Source organism: Trachypithecus francoisi, unplaced genomic scaffold, assembly GCF_009764315.1.
Source record: "Trachypithecus francoisi isolate TF-2019V2 unplaced genomic scaffold, Tfra_2.0 Lachesis_group12, whole genome shotgun sequence".
Classification (NCBI taxonomy): Eukaryota; Metazoa; Chordata; class Mammalia; order Primates; family Cercopithecidae; genus Trachypithecus; species Trachypithecus francoisi.
In genome coordinates, this window is record NW_022681457.1 from 79,572,088 (window position 1) to 79,589,272 (window position 17,185).

Genomic DNA, 17,185 nt, shown 5'->3' on the forward strand with positions numbered 1-17,185 from the left:
ACCTTTCACTGCCCTTCTGTGGGTAGGCAGGGCCAGGCACAGTGGGTCACACCTGCAACCTATAATCCCAGCACTTTGGGAGGCTGAGGCAGGCAGATTGCCTGAGCTTAGGAGTTCAAGACAGTCTGGGAAACATGGCAAAACCCTGTTTCAAAAAAAAAAAAAAAGAGTCCAGTGGTAGTGTTAGTGTCCTAATTGACATGAAGAGACTTGGTGAGGAAACCATGGCTCCCTAAGACACTACAGCTTTCTATGTGAGAAAAGAAGTTCAGAGAAAAGGCTTAGCATATCTCATAGTCATTTGCTGTCTTGGAGGAGACAAGTTCTCATTCTGTCACCCAGGCTAGAGTGCAGTGGCGCAATCATGACTCACTGCAGCCTCAACCTCCTGGGCTCAAGTGATCTTCCCACCTCAGCCTCCCAAGTAGCTGGGATTACGGGCGTGTGCCACTACATGGCTAATTTTTTTCTTTTTCTTTTTTTTTCCTAGAGACAGAGTCTCTATGTTGCCTAGGCCGGCTACTTCTTTTTTTTTTTTTTAAATAAAAAAGTTGAGGTAAGCTGTAGGCATCCCACACAAGGCTAATGACTGGGAAGGCCATTAACAATTACCCAATCCTGCGAATGAGCTCCTGCTGATAAGATCAGACATCCTACATCCCATATGAACTTTTTCCCATTATTTTGGGGTCACTTTGTTTTACTTTACTTATGGTAAATCTGGGAAAGGTAATTAAATTGCAGTCAAGTGAGACTTGATTACCCTGCTGCTATTACGTCTTGGCTAAGTGGCAGAGTAGGAGCATAAAATTGTTCAGAAGGGAGTTTCTCATGTTTGTTGTGTGCTCGTCTCTGCCAACAGTGGTGGGCTGCTGAGGCTTGAAAGCTTGCTGAGGTTTTCTGGACACCTGCCCAAGGTCTTCAGGGTTTGAGGGATGCTAATAGGACCACCTTGGAGAAGGTGTAGGCGAGACTATTCAGAGAAAGCTCCTGCCCATCTTTCTCATGTTCTGGCATTTTATATGACAGCTGATGCTCAGGAATCTGCAGTGTAGTGAACACTTCATTGTCAAGGCTTGAGTGTCAGCCCTGTATTCTGCATCTTTGGTCCCCTGGTCCCAAGCAACCTCTCCTGCATTTCCCCCTGATCTAAGGCACATGACCCAAGCAGCAGTCTAGAGTGCATCTTCACATGCTGGCCGGCTAGAAAGCCAGGTTCTCACCTAGGTTTTCCATGCTTTTTGCGTAGCCCTCAGCGTCAGGTAAGAAATTACTACTTCTCATCATTACCCTGAGTGTACCCTTCACCTACACTCAACTGACTGACTGCCCTGCCCATTCCTACTTCCCTTTATTTCTGACATTCACTCTGCCTGAATTGCCTCTCTTTGGAGCTCTTTCCTGTAAAAATCCTACCCATCTTGCAAGATCCAATGCATATTCCAACTCTTGCATGCAACTTTCTTAAGATGTCATAGCCGGCCAGGCATGCTGGTTCACACCTGTAATCCCAACACTTTGAGAGGCCAAGGCAGGCCAATCATCTGAGGTCAGGAGTTCGAGACCACCCTGGCCAACATGGTGAAATCCCATCTCTACTAAAAATACAAAAATTAACTGGGCCTGGTGGTGCATGCCTGTAATTCTAGCTACTCAGTAGGCTGAGGCAGGAGAATCGCTTAAACCTGGGAGGCAGAGGTTGTGGTGATCCGAGATTGCACTGCTGGACCCCAGACTGGATGACAGAGCGAGACTGCATCTCAAAAAAAAACATTGTCGTAGCCATAAACTATTTCCCCCACCTCTGTGCTCCCTGTGCACCCATAACACTTTATTCATGCTCATGTGGTACTGTGGCACTTATTGCATCTTTCTTCCTTCTTCAGCTAGACTATAAATTCCTTGAATATATATTTCTTTTTTTTTTTTTTTTTTTTTTTTTTGAGATGGAATCTCACTCTGTCACCCCGGCTGGAGTGCAGTGGCACGAACTGGGCTCACTGCAACCTCCACCTGCCAGGTTTAAGCAGTTCTCCTGCCTCACCCTCCCAAGTAGCTGGGACTATTGGCGTGCACCACCATGCCCAGCTAATTTTTTGGATTTTTAGTAGAGATGGGGTTTCTCCATGCTGGCCACGCTGGTCTCAAATTCCTGACCTCATTATCTGCCCACCTCAGCCTCCCAAAGTGCTGGGATTACAGGTGTGAGCCACCGTGCCTGGCTAAATATAGAAATAATTTTATATGTGTTTATATCCCCTAACTTCTTAATACTGCATTTTTTACATAGTAGGTATCTTATAAGCATTTACTGAATGAAAAATGGAGATCTCTGATTTAACCCCTCTACTATAACTGGCTAAATATCTGTTAAGAGATCCCTCTCTGCTTCTAGAAAAAAAATATTGTACATGATTATAGAGAGGGAGAAAAAGAAAATAAATAAATAAAAATTTTAAAAGTTGGTACCAATGATGGCCGGGCTCAGTGGCTCATGCCTGTAATCCCAGCGCTTTGGGAGGCCAAAGCAGGTAGATCACCTGAGGTCAGGAGTTTGAGACCAGCCTGACCAACATGGAGAAACCCCCATACAAAATTAGTCAGGCGTGGTGGGACATGTCTGTAATCCCAGCTACTCGGTTGGCTGAGGCAGGAGAATCTCTTGAACCCAGAAGGTGGAGGTTGCAGTGAGCCCAGTTCACGCCATTGCACTCCAGCCTGGGCAATAAGAGCAAAACTCCATCTCAAAAAAAAAGTTGGTAAGAATGTCACAAATATAGAAAAAAATTTGTGGATGAGTGCTTCATTCCTTAAAGCTCACCAAATTTAAAAAACAAAACCACAGAAGGAAGCTTTATCTATAATAAAATGAAATAACCTACACATACCTGTGCACTGACTACAGAATATCTGCCAGATACAATGAAATTTAGATTAAACCCAAAGAGAACACCAAGATTCAACATAAGGAGAAGAAGGAATGGGAACATGGGTGAACCAAAGAAAAAATATCAAACATCATTTTTTCAGAATACTGAGGCATACAGAACTGAAAGAAAAAACATTAGGCCACATAGAAGGGAGAAAATCAGGCTGGCCTCACACATTTCTTTCTTTTTTTTTTTTTTTTTTATTTGAGACGGAGTCTCACTCTGTCACCCAGGCTGGAGTGCAGTGGCCAGATCTCAGCTCACTGTAAGCTTCACCTCCCGAGTTTACGCCATTCTCCTGCCTCAGCCTCCCGAGTAGCTGGGACTACAGGCACCCGCCACCTCGCCCGGCTAGTTTTTTGTACTTTTTAGTAGAGACGGGGTTTCACTGCGTTAGCCAGGATGGTCTCGATCTGCTGACCTCGTGATCCGCCTGCCTCAGCCTCCCAAAGTGCTGGGATTACAGGTGTGAGCCACCGCACCCAGCCTCTTTTTTTTTTTTTTTTTAAGACAGAGTCTCACTCTGTCACCCAGGCTGGAGTGCAGTGACAATTTCAGCTCACTGCAACCTCCACCTCCCAGGTTCAAGCAATTCTCCTGCCTCAGCCTCCCAACCAGCTGGGATTATAGGTGTGCGCCACCACACCCAGCTAATTTTTGTATTTTTAGTAGAGATGGGGTTTCACCATCTCTAGAGCTTGGACCAGCCTGGTCTCGAGCTCTTGACCTCAAGTGATCCGCCTGCGTTGGCCTCCCAAAGTGCTGGGATTACAGGCGTGAGACACCACACCCAGCCTGGCTTCAGACTTTTCTATGATAACATTTCAGGCCAGAAGACAGTGAAACAACATTTAGAGAATTTAGAAGGGAAACGTTTGTGACCTAAGAATCTTGTAACCTTCCATATTTCATCCCTACAAGGAAAGAAAACACAAAAGAATCCTATAGCCAGTTATGGTTGCTAAGTAAAAGCATCAGAAGTATTCCAGGGCTCAGGACATGTGTCACCCAAGAACCCTCCGGGAAACCCTACTTGAAGGCATAGTATAGCCAAGGAAGAAATGAAAATGGATAGTTTAAGGTATAAAAGTGAATCCTCTTAAATATAAGTCTAATTAGAGGTGATTAGAGTTGCAGAAAAGAACATAATTGTTAAAAGAATTTTTTTTGGAGACAGAGTCTCGCTGTGTCACCTAGGCTGGAGTGCAGTGGCATGATCTTGGCTCATTGCAACCTCTACCTCCTGGGTTCAAGCTGTCCTCCCACCTCAGCCTTCTGAGCAGCTGGGACTACAGGCACACACCACCACACCGGGCTAATTTTTGTATTTTTAGTAGATGGAGTTTTGCTGTGTTGGCCAGGCTGGTCTTGAACTTCTGACCACAGGTGATCCGTCTGCCTCAACCTCCCAAAATGCTGGGATTACAGGATAAGCCACCACACCCAGCACTTCTGTCATACTCTTGAAAACACCAAATTATGACACTTTGGGAAGATCCCCTGGATTAAAGGGACTCCTAATAGCTTTTAGTTCATTCCCTACCTTTGAACCATTTGCACTAAACCCATCTTCTTTTTTTTTTTTTTTTTTTTTGAGACGGAGTCTTGCTCTGCCACCCAGGCTGGAGTGCAGTGGCCGGATCTCAGCTCACTGCAAGCTCCGCCTCCCGGTTTACGCCATTCTCCTGCCTCAGCCTCCCGAGTAGCTGGGACTACAGGCGCCCGCCTCGTCGCCCAGCTAGTTTTTTGTATTTTTAAGTAGAGACAGGGTTTCACCGTATTAGCCAGGATGGTCTCGATCTCCTGACCTCGTGATCCGCCCGTCTCGGCCTCCCAAAGTGCTGGGATTACAGGCTAAACCCATCTTCTTAGATGAAGAATTCTGCAGCTTAACTCTTTAAGACTGTTACATCTTTACTTTGATTTCCCCTAAGCTCCCTAGCCTCTGCTTAGGGAATATAAGGACTTAGATTTCTTAGGAGGGAGCCATCTCTCACCACTAAACCTTGTATAGTGAAGGGGGGTCATACAGAACTAAAAGGAAGAAATTTCTAGCCTGCTTACTGGAGCCAGTACATTTTAATCTAGAGGACTCGAGAGCAAGAGTGACCAGAAAACAGGGAAAAGGTAAGATCATTTCTTCAAGTATTATATCTCATTATCTGAATTAACCTGGATAAATCACAAATATGATGTTGAAGAGAGAAAGCAAGTTGCAGAAGGATACACAGAGAATGGTAACATGTATGTACAATTTTAAAACATTCAAAACAATATTGTATGTTTGGCATATGTAGTAAAAATGCTTAGGAACAATAAACACCACAGTCAAATAATGGATACCCTGGTGGAAGAAGGAAGGAAATGGGATGAAAGAAAGACACTTAGCAAGTTGGATTGTTGGTTTCTTAAGCTGTTTGGTGGATGCACAAGTGTTCTTGATATTATTCTCTAGGCTTTTTTCTATACGTAAAATATTTCATTAAAAATAATACATAGTTAGCGGGGCGCAGTGGCTCAAGCCTGTAATCCCAGCACTTTGGGAGGCCGAGACGGGCGGATCACGAGGTCAGAAGATTGAGACCATCTGGTTAACACGATGAAACCCCATCTCTACTAAAAAAAAAAAAAAAAAAAAAAAGATACAAAAAACCAGCCGGGCGAGGTGGCGGGCGCCTGTAGTCCCAGCTTCTCGGGAGGCTGAGGCAGGAGAATGGCGTAAACCTGGGAGGTGGAGCTTGCAGTGAGCTGAGATCTGGCCACTGCACTCCAGCCTGGGCGACAGAGTGAGACTCCGTCTCAAAAAATAATAATAATAATAAAAAATAATAATAATAATAATAATACATAGTTGCCAGATGCAGTGGCTCACACATGTAATCTCAACCCTTTGAAGGCTGAGACAGAAGAATCACTTGAGGCCAGGAGTTTGAGACCAGCCTGGGCAACATAACAAGATTCCATCTCTCCCAAAAAAAAATGTTTTAAATTATAAATAATAAAAAATAATTTTTAGTAAAAATGACACATGGCTCTTTCTCTAGAGAGATTCTTGGACCCAGCTTAGAAGGGCTTAGGTTAGAAGGCTCCCAGTACCTAGAGAGATATAGGTGACTCAGCCATAATCTTTGGGCCCAAGTGTTGAGTTGGCCTAAAGCAGACCTTAGTCACAGGCCTAGAAAAGCTACACGTATCTTCAGTTTTATTCCCTTTCACCCAGGGTCATGAGTAGTTTAGAAAGCCTGCCAACTAATCTTCAAAAAAGAAAAGAACCTGCCCATCCTCAGAGTTACTGAGAAGTTTCATGGCTCTTTGCCGAATATTCTCTAAGTCAATATCTGAGATAGGAACCTGTGATACAGTGGAGTGTCACTTTAGGCCTGGGCACATTGCCTAATATCTGTGAGTCTCAATTTTCTCTGTAAAAATTGGAATAAATGCCACCATCCCTGCAAGTTTGCTGAAAGGATTCAGTTATAAAATGAGTGTAGGCTGGGTGTGGTGACTCATGCCTGTAATCCCAGCACTTTGAGAAGCTGAGGTGGGTGGGTCAGGCGTTTGAGACCAGCCTGGTCAACATAGTGAAACCGCATCTCTACTAAAAATACAAAAAATTAGCCAGCATGGTGGCAGATGCCTGTAATCCCAGCTACTTGGGAGGCTGAGGCAGGAGAATCGCAGTGAGCCAAGATCGCGCCACTGCACTCCAGTCCGGGCAACAGTGCGAGACTCCCATCTCAAAAAATAATAAGAAGAAGAATAAATAAATCAAATTAGTGTAAAGTGCTGTATATAATGACTGAGATGTATTAGACATTAGATATATGGGAGTTCCCTTTCCTCCCTTGAAAGAACTGAAGAAAAGTCCTACCTAAAGCCAGAAGAGGAGCAAGAATTTGGAGGCACTCTTGCTTCCCAGTAAGCCTTCTTCCTCAGGTGATACGCCACCACATAGTATAGTGTGGTGTGCCTGGCCAAGCAGTGATCTTACTATAGAACTCTGTTTTTCTCATGGCCTCCTTTCCAGTGAAGCATTACAATTTTCAGAGTAATTTTGCAAAACCTGCATCTGCGCTTGAAATTTGAACCCACCAAGGAGAAATGAGGACCAAGTCTCCATTAGTCTTAGCCATCACTGAGCAGCGTCTTAGAGAACACAGCTAGACACTAGCACAGAGGAGTGCTTCGTGCCAACCTGAGAGTTAAAACTAGGATGCAGAAGCTGTAGTTCTAGTCTGAAGCAAGTTCTTTTGCTGGACTATAGCAACTCACCTCTTCTCTCTCCTTAGGCACTAAACAAAAAAGACAGAGTCCTTGCTGCCAATTGGCAACCTGGAGAGGGCTTGTTTGATATAGTCCTATCTTTCCATTCCCTGTAGCATGAACAGATACACTCCCAGTAAAGTCCTTGATTCTGGAGTTTCTTCTTGGATGGGGTGAAACGGTGTTGGGTTGAAATTTTTCCAAAATACCTCAGCCTTGCTATTGGAGGTGATTTTGGCTGCACAGTAATACTGGGGAACAATTGAGGATACATATGGTCAGAAAAGAGCTTCACACCCAGTAAGCTGTTGTCAGGTATTCATCTCAAAGCCTTCCATCGATCCACTTACCAGGAGCTTCAGGAGAGCCCACAGTTTTCCATTGGTCACCCCACTTTCCCTATCATATCTGCAGGCTCCACAGCAGTGGTTTATGTGTCTCAGAAAGAGTTACACATAAACTGGATGAGACAGACAATATGGGAGGTTCCTGAAGACCCCAATCAGATCCACTGAGCCTAAGGAAAACCAGGCTGTTTGTTGCTGTGGAAATCTGACCTCAGTTATTCTTGTCTCTTCCTTCTAGAAATCTCTCCCACTTATATCCCAGAATCCAAAATAGACATTTAACTGTCTCTACTTATGGCTGCTTGAGTTCCTCTTGGCTGTTTCTTGTCTGCTGACTATGTTTACCTCTTGCCTAGCTTCAGAGCATACGTTCTTTGGCTTTTATGACTAAGTAGGAAGCATACCCCTACTACCACCTTGGAAAAAGAAATAAGACTTTTCCATGATAAACTAGTAGCCAACTGAAAGGCAGCTCTGTCCCAGGATCCTCTGTATCTAAAGCTTTCTGTACTTCCTTATTACCCCTTTTGGAGGAATTTTCCCCAAAAAGCGGGAACCACCCTAACTGCTTACTGGACTGCTTTGCAAGTTTAGCAAGTTGGAAAGTTATGGAAGCTCTCTTAAAGCCCACCCACTGAGTGTATCCCAAGTCTGCCAAAGAGCAAACTAGTGCTGTCTCTGCCCATCTCTAGCCTACACCACAGAGGTGCTGTGGTTTTGGCCTTTTGTTACTTTCCAAAAGGCTTTAACCTCCTAGGAGAACAGAGATAAAGAAGACTGAAATGCCATAAAGTGCTAGTATTTCTTTATGCATTTTACTAAGTTTTGGCATTTGGGAAGAATCTTTTTTAATGGTCTGTGTATCAGTGTTTTTAGTCCTTGGAATGTCCTCTTTCCAACCCCCTCGTGCCTCTTGGGTTCGGAATTTTTTGTTAGTTTTGTATTGTTAAAAAGAGTGCTTACACCCTCTCTATCCTCCTCCTTCTCCCCTCCAGCTGCCCGTTTTTTCTCTTCCCATTTCTGACTCAGGGGTACTGACGATTCCCTTGTTAGGAAAGTGCTTCTTCCACTGAGCCTTATCAGCTCAGAATAAGGCAGTTCTAGGTCTCCTCTAGTGTTTTCTTAATTTCTTTCTATTGCATTATGATTAAATTATGGATTCTGAAGTCAGGCAAACCTAGATTTGAAACCTGTTACTAGCCGTTATATGGTTTTGGGTGAATTATTTAACTTCTCTGAATCTGTTACCTCATCTGCAAAATGTGGTTGCTCTTTTTTACTGCATCAGAGATAAAAATAGTACTCCCAGAATCATCTAGGAGGGGTTTTCTTTTTTTTTTTTTTTTGAGGCGGAGTCTTGCTCTGTTGCCCAGGCTGGAGTATAGTGGCTCAATCTCTGCTCACTGCAAGCTCCGCCTCCCAGGTTCACTCCATTCTCCTGCCTCAGCCTCCTGACTAGCTGGGACTACCGGCGCCCGCCACCACACCTGGCTAATTTTGTGTGTGTGTGTGTGTGTGTGTTTAGTAGAGACAGGGTTTCACCATGTTAGCCAGGATGGTCTTGATCTCCTGACCTCATGATCCGCCCGCCTCAGCCTCCCAAAGTGTTGGGATTACAGGCGTGAGCCACCACACCCGGCCGGGTTTTCTTCTAGTTAAATACCTATCCAAGAGTTACCAAAATAATTGATGGGGGCCATGTCACTGAGGGTGGCTTTATTTGTTATTTTTTACACTGCTCAGGTGATTTTCAGATGAAATTACTAGATTTGTTACCCAGGCATGATGGGATGTGCCTATAGAGTCTCAGCTACTTGGGGGGCTGAAGCAGGAGGATCACTTGAGCCCAGGAGATGGAGGCTGCAGTGAGTCAAGATCACGCCACTGCACTCTAGCCTGGGTAACAAAGTGAGACCTTGTCTCAAATAAAAGAAATTATTAGATTTGTGGCCAGGCACAGTAGCTCATGTCTGTAATCCCAACACTTTGGGAGACTGAGGCAGGCAGATCACTTGAAGTTTACTTGAGGCAGATCATGCCACTGCACTCCAGTCTGGGAGACAGAGCGAGACTCTGTCTCAAAAAAAAAAAAAAAAAGGCTGGATCACCTCAAGTCAGGAGTTTGAGTCTAGCCTGGTCAACATGACAAAACCCTGCCTCTACTAAAAATACAAAAAATTAGCCAGGCGTGGTGGCGGGCACCTGTAATCCCAGCTACTTATGAGGCTGAGGCAGAAGAATTGCTTGAACCTGGGACACAGAGGCTGCAGTGAACTGAGATCGCACCATTGCACTCCAGCCTGTGCGACAGAGCAAGACTCTGTCTCAAAAAAGAAAAAAGAAATTACTAGATTTGTAAAAGTCACTCCTATAACGTACAGAGAGTATTTATTTAGCACAATACTGGCATAGAGTAGATGTACAATAAAGGTTAGTCATAAATTTCCTTTTTTTTTTTTTTTTTTTTTTGAGATAGAGTTTCGCTCTTGTTGCCCAGGCTGGAGTGCAATGGTGCAATCTCAGCTCACTGCAACCTCCACCTCCCGGGTTCAATTGATTATCCTGCCTCGGCCTGCTGAGTTGCTGGGATCACAGGTGTGCACCACCATGCCTGGCTAATTTTTGTATTTTTAGTAGAGGTGGGCCATGTTGGCCATGTTGGCCATGGCTGGTCTCGAACTCCTGATCTCAGGTGATTACCTGCCTCGGCCTCCCAAAGTGCTGGGATTACAGGTATAAGCCACCACACCCAGCCACATTAGTCATAATTTTCAAAAGGACCTTTCCTCCAACCTGGCAGTCTTTAAGAGCCAAGAAGATGCTCTGTTTGTGACAAGATCTCCCTCTATCACCTAAGCTAGAGTGCAGTGGTGCAATCACAGCTCACCGCAGCCTCTACCTCCAGCACTCAAGCAATCCTCCTGCCTCAGCCTCCTGAATAATTGGTACTACAGGCATGCACCACCATGCAGCTAGCTTTTTTATTTTTTGTAGAGATAGAGTCTCACAGTGCTACCCAAGCTGGTCTTGAACTCCTGGACCCAAGTGATCCTTCCACCTCAGCCTCCCAAAGTGCTGGTATTACAGGGGTGAGCCACAACACCTGGCCTAGGAGGATGCTTTTTAAATACATTTAAATGCTATGTGCAAGTGGTGCTGCTCTTGGGATATGCTTTAGGATCTGGAGTAGTCTTTTATGTGGAATGGAGTTGGTTTTTAAAAAATCCTTTTTAGTCAGGCATAGTGATGGGCACCTGTAGTCCCAGACTTGAGAGGCTGAGGCAGGAGAATTGCTTGAGCTCGAATTCGAGGCCAGCCTGGGCAACATAATGATACCTTATCTCTTAAAAAAATTGTTTAGGCCAGGCGCAGTGGCTCACTCCTATAATCCCAGCACATTGGGAGGCTGAGGCAGGTGGATCACTTGAGGCCAGGAGTTCAAGACCATCCCAGCCAACATGGTGAAACCCTATCTGTACTAAAAATATAAAAATTAGCCGGGTGTGGTGACCCTGTAGTCCCAGCCATTTGGGAGGCTGAGGCAGAATTGCTTGAACCCACGAGGTGGAGGCTACAGTAAGCCAAGATTGCGCCACTGCATTCCAGCCTGGGCAATAGACTGAGACCATATCTCAAAGACAAAAAAATTTTTTTGAATGAGTATCACTTTGCTTAACCAGAGTCTGTGGTGAGAGTGTGGGGAGCCCATTGTTTCCAGAGTTGATCTCCTAGGAGGATTTGCAATTTCTGAGCTTCAAATGAAATTTGGTATATATTCTCAGATGAGACGTAGCAGTGATGGGTCAGCCTAAGGACCAGCCCCAGACCAAAGAAGAGGTTGGATGGAATTTAGACCTCTAGGTTCTGGGATTTTAGAACTGAAGTAATTAGCCAGGCATGGTGGTGTGCACCTGTAGTCCTAGCTACAGACCGAGGTGGGAGGATCACTTGAACCCAGAAGTTTTAGAGGCTTCAGTGAGCTATGATCACACCACTGCACTCCAGCCTGAGTGACACAGTGAAACTCTGTCTCAAAAAAAAAAAAAGGAACTGAAGTCAGAATATCTTTTCAGGCCTTAGAGAAAGATCGTTATGAGCATAGTCCCAAATCTGGATTTCTCTGAAGCCAGGTCCTCCCTTGGCTTACCATTCTGTCTTTCACTCATAACTTGAGGTGAGTAGCTATTAACTAGACTGCCCAGCTGTTCCTGGCCTAGGGAGGAGCCAGAACCCCCAACCAGTAGTAATGAGGATGGTGATGCAAGCCCTGGGTCCTCCCTAACTTGGCTACTGTGTTACAGAAGCAACATCCAAGGCAGTGTCATCTGCAACAATGCTGTGATCGAGAAGGGTGCAGACATCAAGGACTGCTTGATTGGAAGTGGCCAGAGGATTGAAGCCAAAGGTAAACCAGATTACAGTCACAGATTCCATTTTTACTTCTCACACCAGCACTGATAATGCCAAAGGCTGGTGAGGATGTGGGAAACAAGCACATACATACACTGCGGGCGAGAACATAAATTGATAAAGCCGTCTTTAGAGAGCAGTTGGCATCACTGTCAATTTTTTTTTTTTTTTTTTTTTGATTCGGAGTTTCACTCTTGTTGCCCAGGCTGGAGTGCAGTGGTGCAATCTCAGCTCACCGAAACCTCCGCCTCCCGGGTTCAAGCAATTCTCCTGCCTCAGTCTCCTGAATAGCTGGAATTATAGGCATGTGCCACCACACCCAGCTAATTTTTTGTGTTTTTAGTAGAGACGGGGTTTCTCCATGTTGGTCAGGCTGGTTGCGAACTCCCGATCTCAGGTGATTCGCCCTCCTCGGCCTCCCAAAGTGTTGGGATTATAGGCATGAGCCACTGCGCCCGGTCAGTTAGGTCTTCTTGTAGCCTGTCAAACCACCAGGAAAAGCAGCAAGGTAGCCATCAAAGCTGGGACCTTAACCAGTGGTCAAAGCACAGAGAATGCAGGACCCAAGGATAATGCATGGCAGCTCCCAAACCTTGGCACAGCTGAGATAACCCAGACTGGGTCTGAAACCATTTTATGTGGCAACTGGAAGAATTGGATCACTTGAGGTCAGGAGTTTGAGACCAGCCCAGCCAATATGGTGAAACCTCATCTCTACTAAACATACAAAAATTAGCTGTTCATGATGGCACACACTTGTAGTCCCAGCTACTTGGGAGGCTGAGGCAGGAGAATCACTTGAACCTGGGAGGCGGAGGTTGTAGTGAGCGCAGATCACACCACTGCACTCCAGCCTGGGTGACAGAGCAAGAATCCATCTCAAAAAAAAAAAAAAAAACCACTAACTGCTAAAAGCTTGCTTCATCTGAGTCTCTTCTTACAGTCAGTGAGAGAACTTGGATCTCTTCCCTGTGGCCAGAGTGATCAGTTCTTTGACCATGAAGGTAGACCTGGTATAGGTCAGGGGGTTGACGTATACTTGACATAGGTCAAATCCTCCTGGCCAGCAGGAAGCCTTCCCAGTTTCCCAACAGTGCACTTTTTATTTGTGACGTTTTTCCCTTCTATCCCATTGCTGTTTTCCCAACTTATCACCCTCCCTTATATTTTTCCCCTTGGGATCTTTCCCAACCTGATTCCAGCCCAGAGATTTTCCAGTGTATTTACTGGAGCCTACTCCCATCCCTGACCAAACATCACTAGCTTTGCTTAGTTTTTTGTTTTTTTGAGACAGGGTCTTGCTCTGTCACCACCAGACTGAAGTGTAGATGGCACAGTCACAGCTCACTGTAGCCTTGACCTCCCGGGCTCAAGCGACCTCCCACCCTGGCCCCTGAGTAGCTGAGACCACAAGCATGTGCCACCACATCCAGCTAATATTTTTATTTTTTGTAGAGATGGTGTCTTGCCCAGGCTGGTCTCAAACTCCTGGGCTCAGGCAGTCCACCCACCTTGGCCTCCCAAAGTGCTGGGATTGCAGGAGTGAGCCACTGCACCCGGCCTCGTTCTGCTTGTTGTGCCCCTACAGGTTTCCTCCAGCTTACTGAATTGCTGTGAAAATACACCAACCCCAACATGCCAGATATAGTCTCTGTTCCCTAGCTCCCCCTGCCCCTTCCAGGTCATTGGCTCACTGCCTCCTTTCTGTAGTTCTTTTTCCTTGAAAGTTTGCTATAGCTCTTCTTACCTTTCACCCCATCATTGGTCAGCTTCCAGGGTACTTCCCTACATTTATTAAGAGCTTTAGCCTATGGTTCACAGTCTTCCTCTCCTCTCCCTCACTTGTCCACAACATCTTGGACAACTTAAACATATTCATCAGCTCTCCAGCTTCATGATTCCCTGAACTTCTCTACCAACCTTCATCTCCATTCAGCTTTAGCTCTCCACTTACATGACCATATCCTATCTTTATCATTACCCAAAACCTCTAAAATCATCATGGGGCAGTAGCTGTGCTATACACTGGGGATATAATCATAACTACACTGTTCCATCTCTCCTCTCAATGTTCTTGTTTTTTTTGTTTGTTTGTTTGTCTGTTCTGAGACAGAGCTTCACTCCTGTTGCCCAGGCTGGAGTGTAATGGTGCCATCTCGGCTCATCACAACCTCCACCTCATGGGTTCAAGCAATTCTCCTGCCTCAGCCTTCCGAGAAGCTGGGATTATAAGCATGCACCACCATGCCCAGCCAATTTTGTGTTTTTAGTAGAGACAGGGTTTCATCATGTTGGCCAGGCTGGTCTTAAACTCCCGACCTCAGGTAATCCGCCCCCTTCGGCCTCCCAAAGTGCTGGGATTAGAGGCGTGAGCCTCCATGTCTGGCGCCCTCAATGTTCTTATAGTGAAGTAGAGGAGAATGGTATAATGATGTAGGAATAGAGATTAGGTATTAGGTATTAGGTACCTGTATTAACCACTGTATTAGGTACAGTGGTTTCACAAAGCAGGAAATGGACAGTTCAAAAGGGAAGGCATCACATATTACAGGTGCTACATTAGGCCACATAGGGTAATAAGAGTGCAATGGGAAAAAATGGAGGAGGAAGCATTCTAGGCAGAGGCAACAGCATGTGCCAAAGTTCAAAGGTATAAAACACGGCCAAGCGCAGTGGCTCACACCTGTAATCCCAGCACTTTGGGAGGCTGAGACGGGGCGGATCACTTGAGCCCAGGAGTTCAAGACCAGCCTGGCCAACATGGTGAAACCCCATCTCTACTAAAAATAGAAAATAAAAAACCAAAATTAGCCACGTGTGGCATCATATGCCTGTAGTCCCAGCTACTGGAGAGGATGAGGCGGGAGAATCACTTGAACCCAGGAGGCAGAGGTTGCAGTGAGCCAAGATCGTGCCACTGCACTCCAGCCTAGGTAACAAAGCAAGACCCTGTCTCAAAAAAAAAAGGAGGTGGGGGGGATATTAAAACAGTATGGCTTATTGGTAAAATGCAGAATAAAATGGAGAACAGTGGGAAATGAAGCTGGAGAGGTAAGCAAAGATGTCATGGAGGGCCTTATGGATTTGACCTTTATAGAAATAATAATAGCCACAACTTATTGAGCATTCACTTACCTTTAACTCATTTAATTCTCACAACAACCCTATGCAGTAGGTGTCATTATTTCCATATTATATATAAGGTATTGCCCTTTCTTTGACTATCACCATTTATCCTTTTAGCCTCATTTCTTACTCTTATCCCCTCGTTTCCTATCCTCTGGCCACACCACAGTACTTCATGGTCCCTTTTCTACCATCTCACTGTCTTTGCCCTTGCTGTTCTCACAGCCTAGAGTATCTTCCTTTCCATCACTGCCTGGAGAAACTGTTCACCCTTTAAGACCCAGTTTTAGTTCTCCTATTTAAAGCTCACCACAGCCAGGTATGTAGAAAGTTGGTCCCATCCTCCTGCATAGGAAGGTGCTCCCTCTCTCATACCCCTATTCCCAAGAGCTTCTCAAGAACAGAGCCACAATAATAGAGAAATAAATTTTTGTGAACACAGAATTAGAAGCAGTTGGGTTTGGCTGGGCATGGTGGCTCACACCTGTAATCCCAGCACTTTGGGAGGCTGAGGCTGGCAGATCACCTGAGGTCAGGAGTTCAAGACCAGCCTGGCCAATATGATGAAAACCCCATCTCTACTAAAAGTACAAAAATTAGCCAGGCCTGGTGATGGGTGCCTGTAATCCCAGCTACTCGGGAGGCTGAAGCAGGAGAATCACATGAACCTGGGAGGTGGAGGACGCAGTGAGCCGAGATTGCGCCTTTGCACTCCAGCCTGGGTGACAAGAGTGAAACTCTGTACCCCCCCAAAAAAAAAGCAGTTGGGTTTGGGTTTGAAATGTCATCTTGCTGCCAGTTCTCAGGAAACTTTTTTCCTTTCCTTTTGTAGCTAAACGAGTGAACGAGGTGATCGTGGGGAGTGACCAGCTCATGGAGATCTGAGTTCTCAGCAAGTCAGACTCCTTCCTTTTGGCCTCCAAAACCACAGATGTTGACTGGCCCACATGTTTCACGCTGTATTTATTTCCCAATAAAGAAGGGCTTCCAAAGGCATGCTGGAGACTTGTGGAGCAGTCCCAAGCTCCGCATCAGGTGGACTCCGGGTGTACACAGTGTTTATGTTCATGAGTCAAGTGGTAAAGATCATCTAGAGCAAGGGTGTGGTACAGGACAGACACAGTGGCCTAACTCTTGTGTGCCAAGGTGCATCAGTTGGGGGCAGCAGCTGTCCGATGTAAAGCTCCTAAGAAGGCTACTTTCTGACCCGCTGACCCAGCCCAGTCCTGAAAGTATCCCCCATCTAAAAGGACCTGGGAGTACTTCAGTCCCTTATCCTAATCAGCCTTTCTAGACCCATAGGCCTAGCTGCTGGCGGTGCCAACCCTCAGCATCAGCCCAAGACTCTGCTCCCATACCTGCCATACAGATTCCCAGCCCTTTTCCCCACGTCACCCACAGCCCCACCGTCTATGCTCACCATTCTCCCTCACCTCCCAGCCTCTAGCCATTTTCCCCAGTTCAGCTAATATCCCTTGAAGACTCTGAACAGAAGCAGGGGCAGCCCCTGTCTAGCCAACAGGTCTATTCCCACAGGTTTTAGCAGAGATAAGAACATGAAGAGCCATGGTTTGAGCCAAGCCAGACCCCGCTGCACCACACCTCACTGAGGTTTGCCCAACCTGGGAAGGAAGAGCCAGAAACCTGTATCATGACTTGAAATTCCTTCTGACTGTCCTCCACCTGCACTCCTTTATATCCTAATTCTGCACTCTCCTGCTTCAGATAATTGAGGAATGAAATTTCCATATTCACAGCCCTTCTAGAGGCGTATCCACCTTCCCTCCACCACCCCTGCTTCCAAACACACATTCACTCTGCTCTCTCCCTGAATTGCTTTTACAACGTGCAGGTGTTTGGTAGAAGATAAAAGTGGTTCCTGGGGTGAGATTTCACCTCCTAGAATTATCAAAGTAAAGGTTTCTCTTGATGTCTTCACTGTGGGTGGCAGTAATTAGAAAGAATTATTTGAAATACTGGTTTCTGCATTGCTTCAAAAACCTCAAGGCTCTCAAGTTTACTTGAGTAATCTTGCCTATCTTAGTCACAGAACTTGTGAGAGACTCGATGAGTATTTCTACCCTGGGGGATCTCCACCTCTGTCAGCCT

The 17,185-nt window shown here is 45.6% G+C and overlaps 1 protein-coding gene across 2 annotated transcripts in view; it reads left to right on the top strand.

Annotated features, from left to right (window-relative positions):
* The window catches only part of EIF2B3 (eukaryotic translation initiation factor 2B subunit gamma), a 156,734-nt gene extending 140,617 nt beyond the window's left edge, over positions 1-16,117 (top strand). For both annotated transcript variants that reach the window (XM_033226655.1, XM_033226656.1), the window contains exons 11-12: positions 11,842-11,945; positions 15,909-16,117. In XM_033226655.1, the coding sequence (XP_033082546.1) occupies positions 11,842-11,945; positions 15,909-15,961 (157 nt within the window). In that variant the 3' untranslated portion in view covers positions 15,962-16,117. The remainder of the gene's footprint in view (positions 1-11,841; positions 11,946-15,908) is intronic.
* Positions 16,118-17,185: the final 1,068 nt, after the last annotated feature.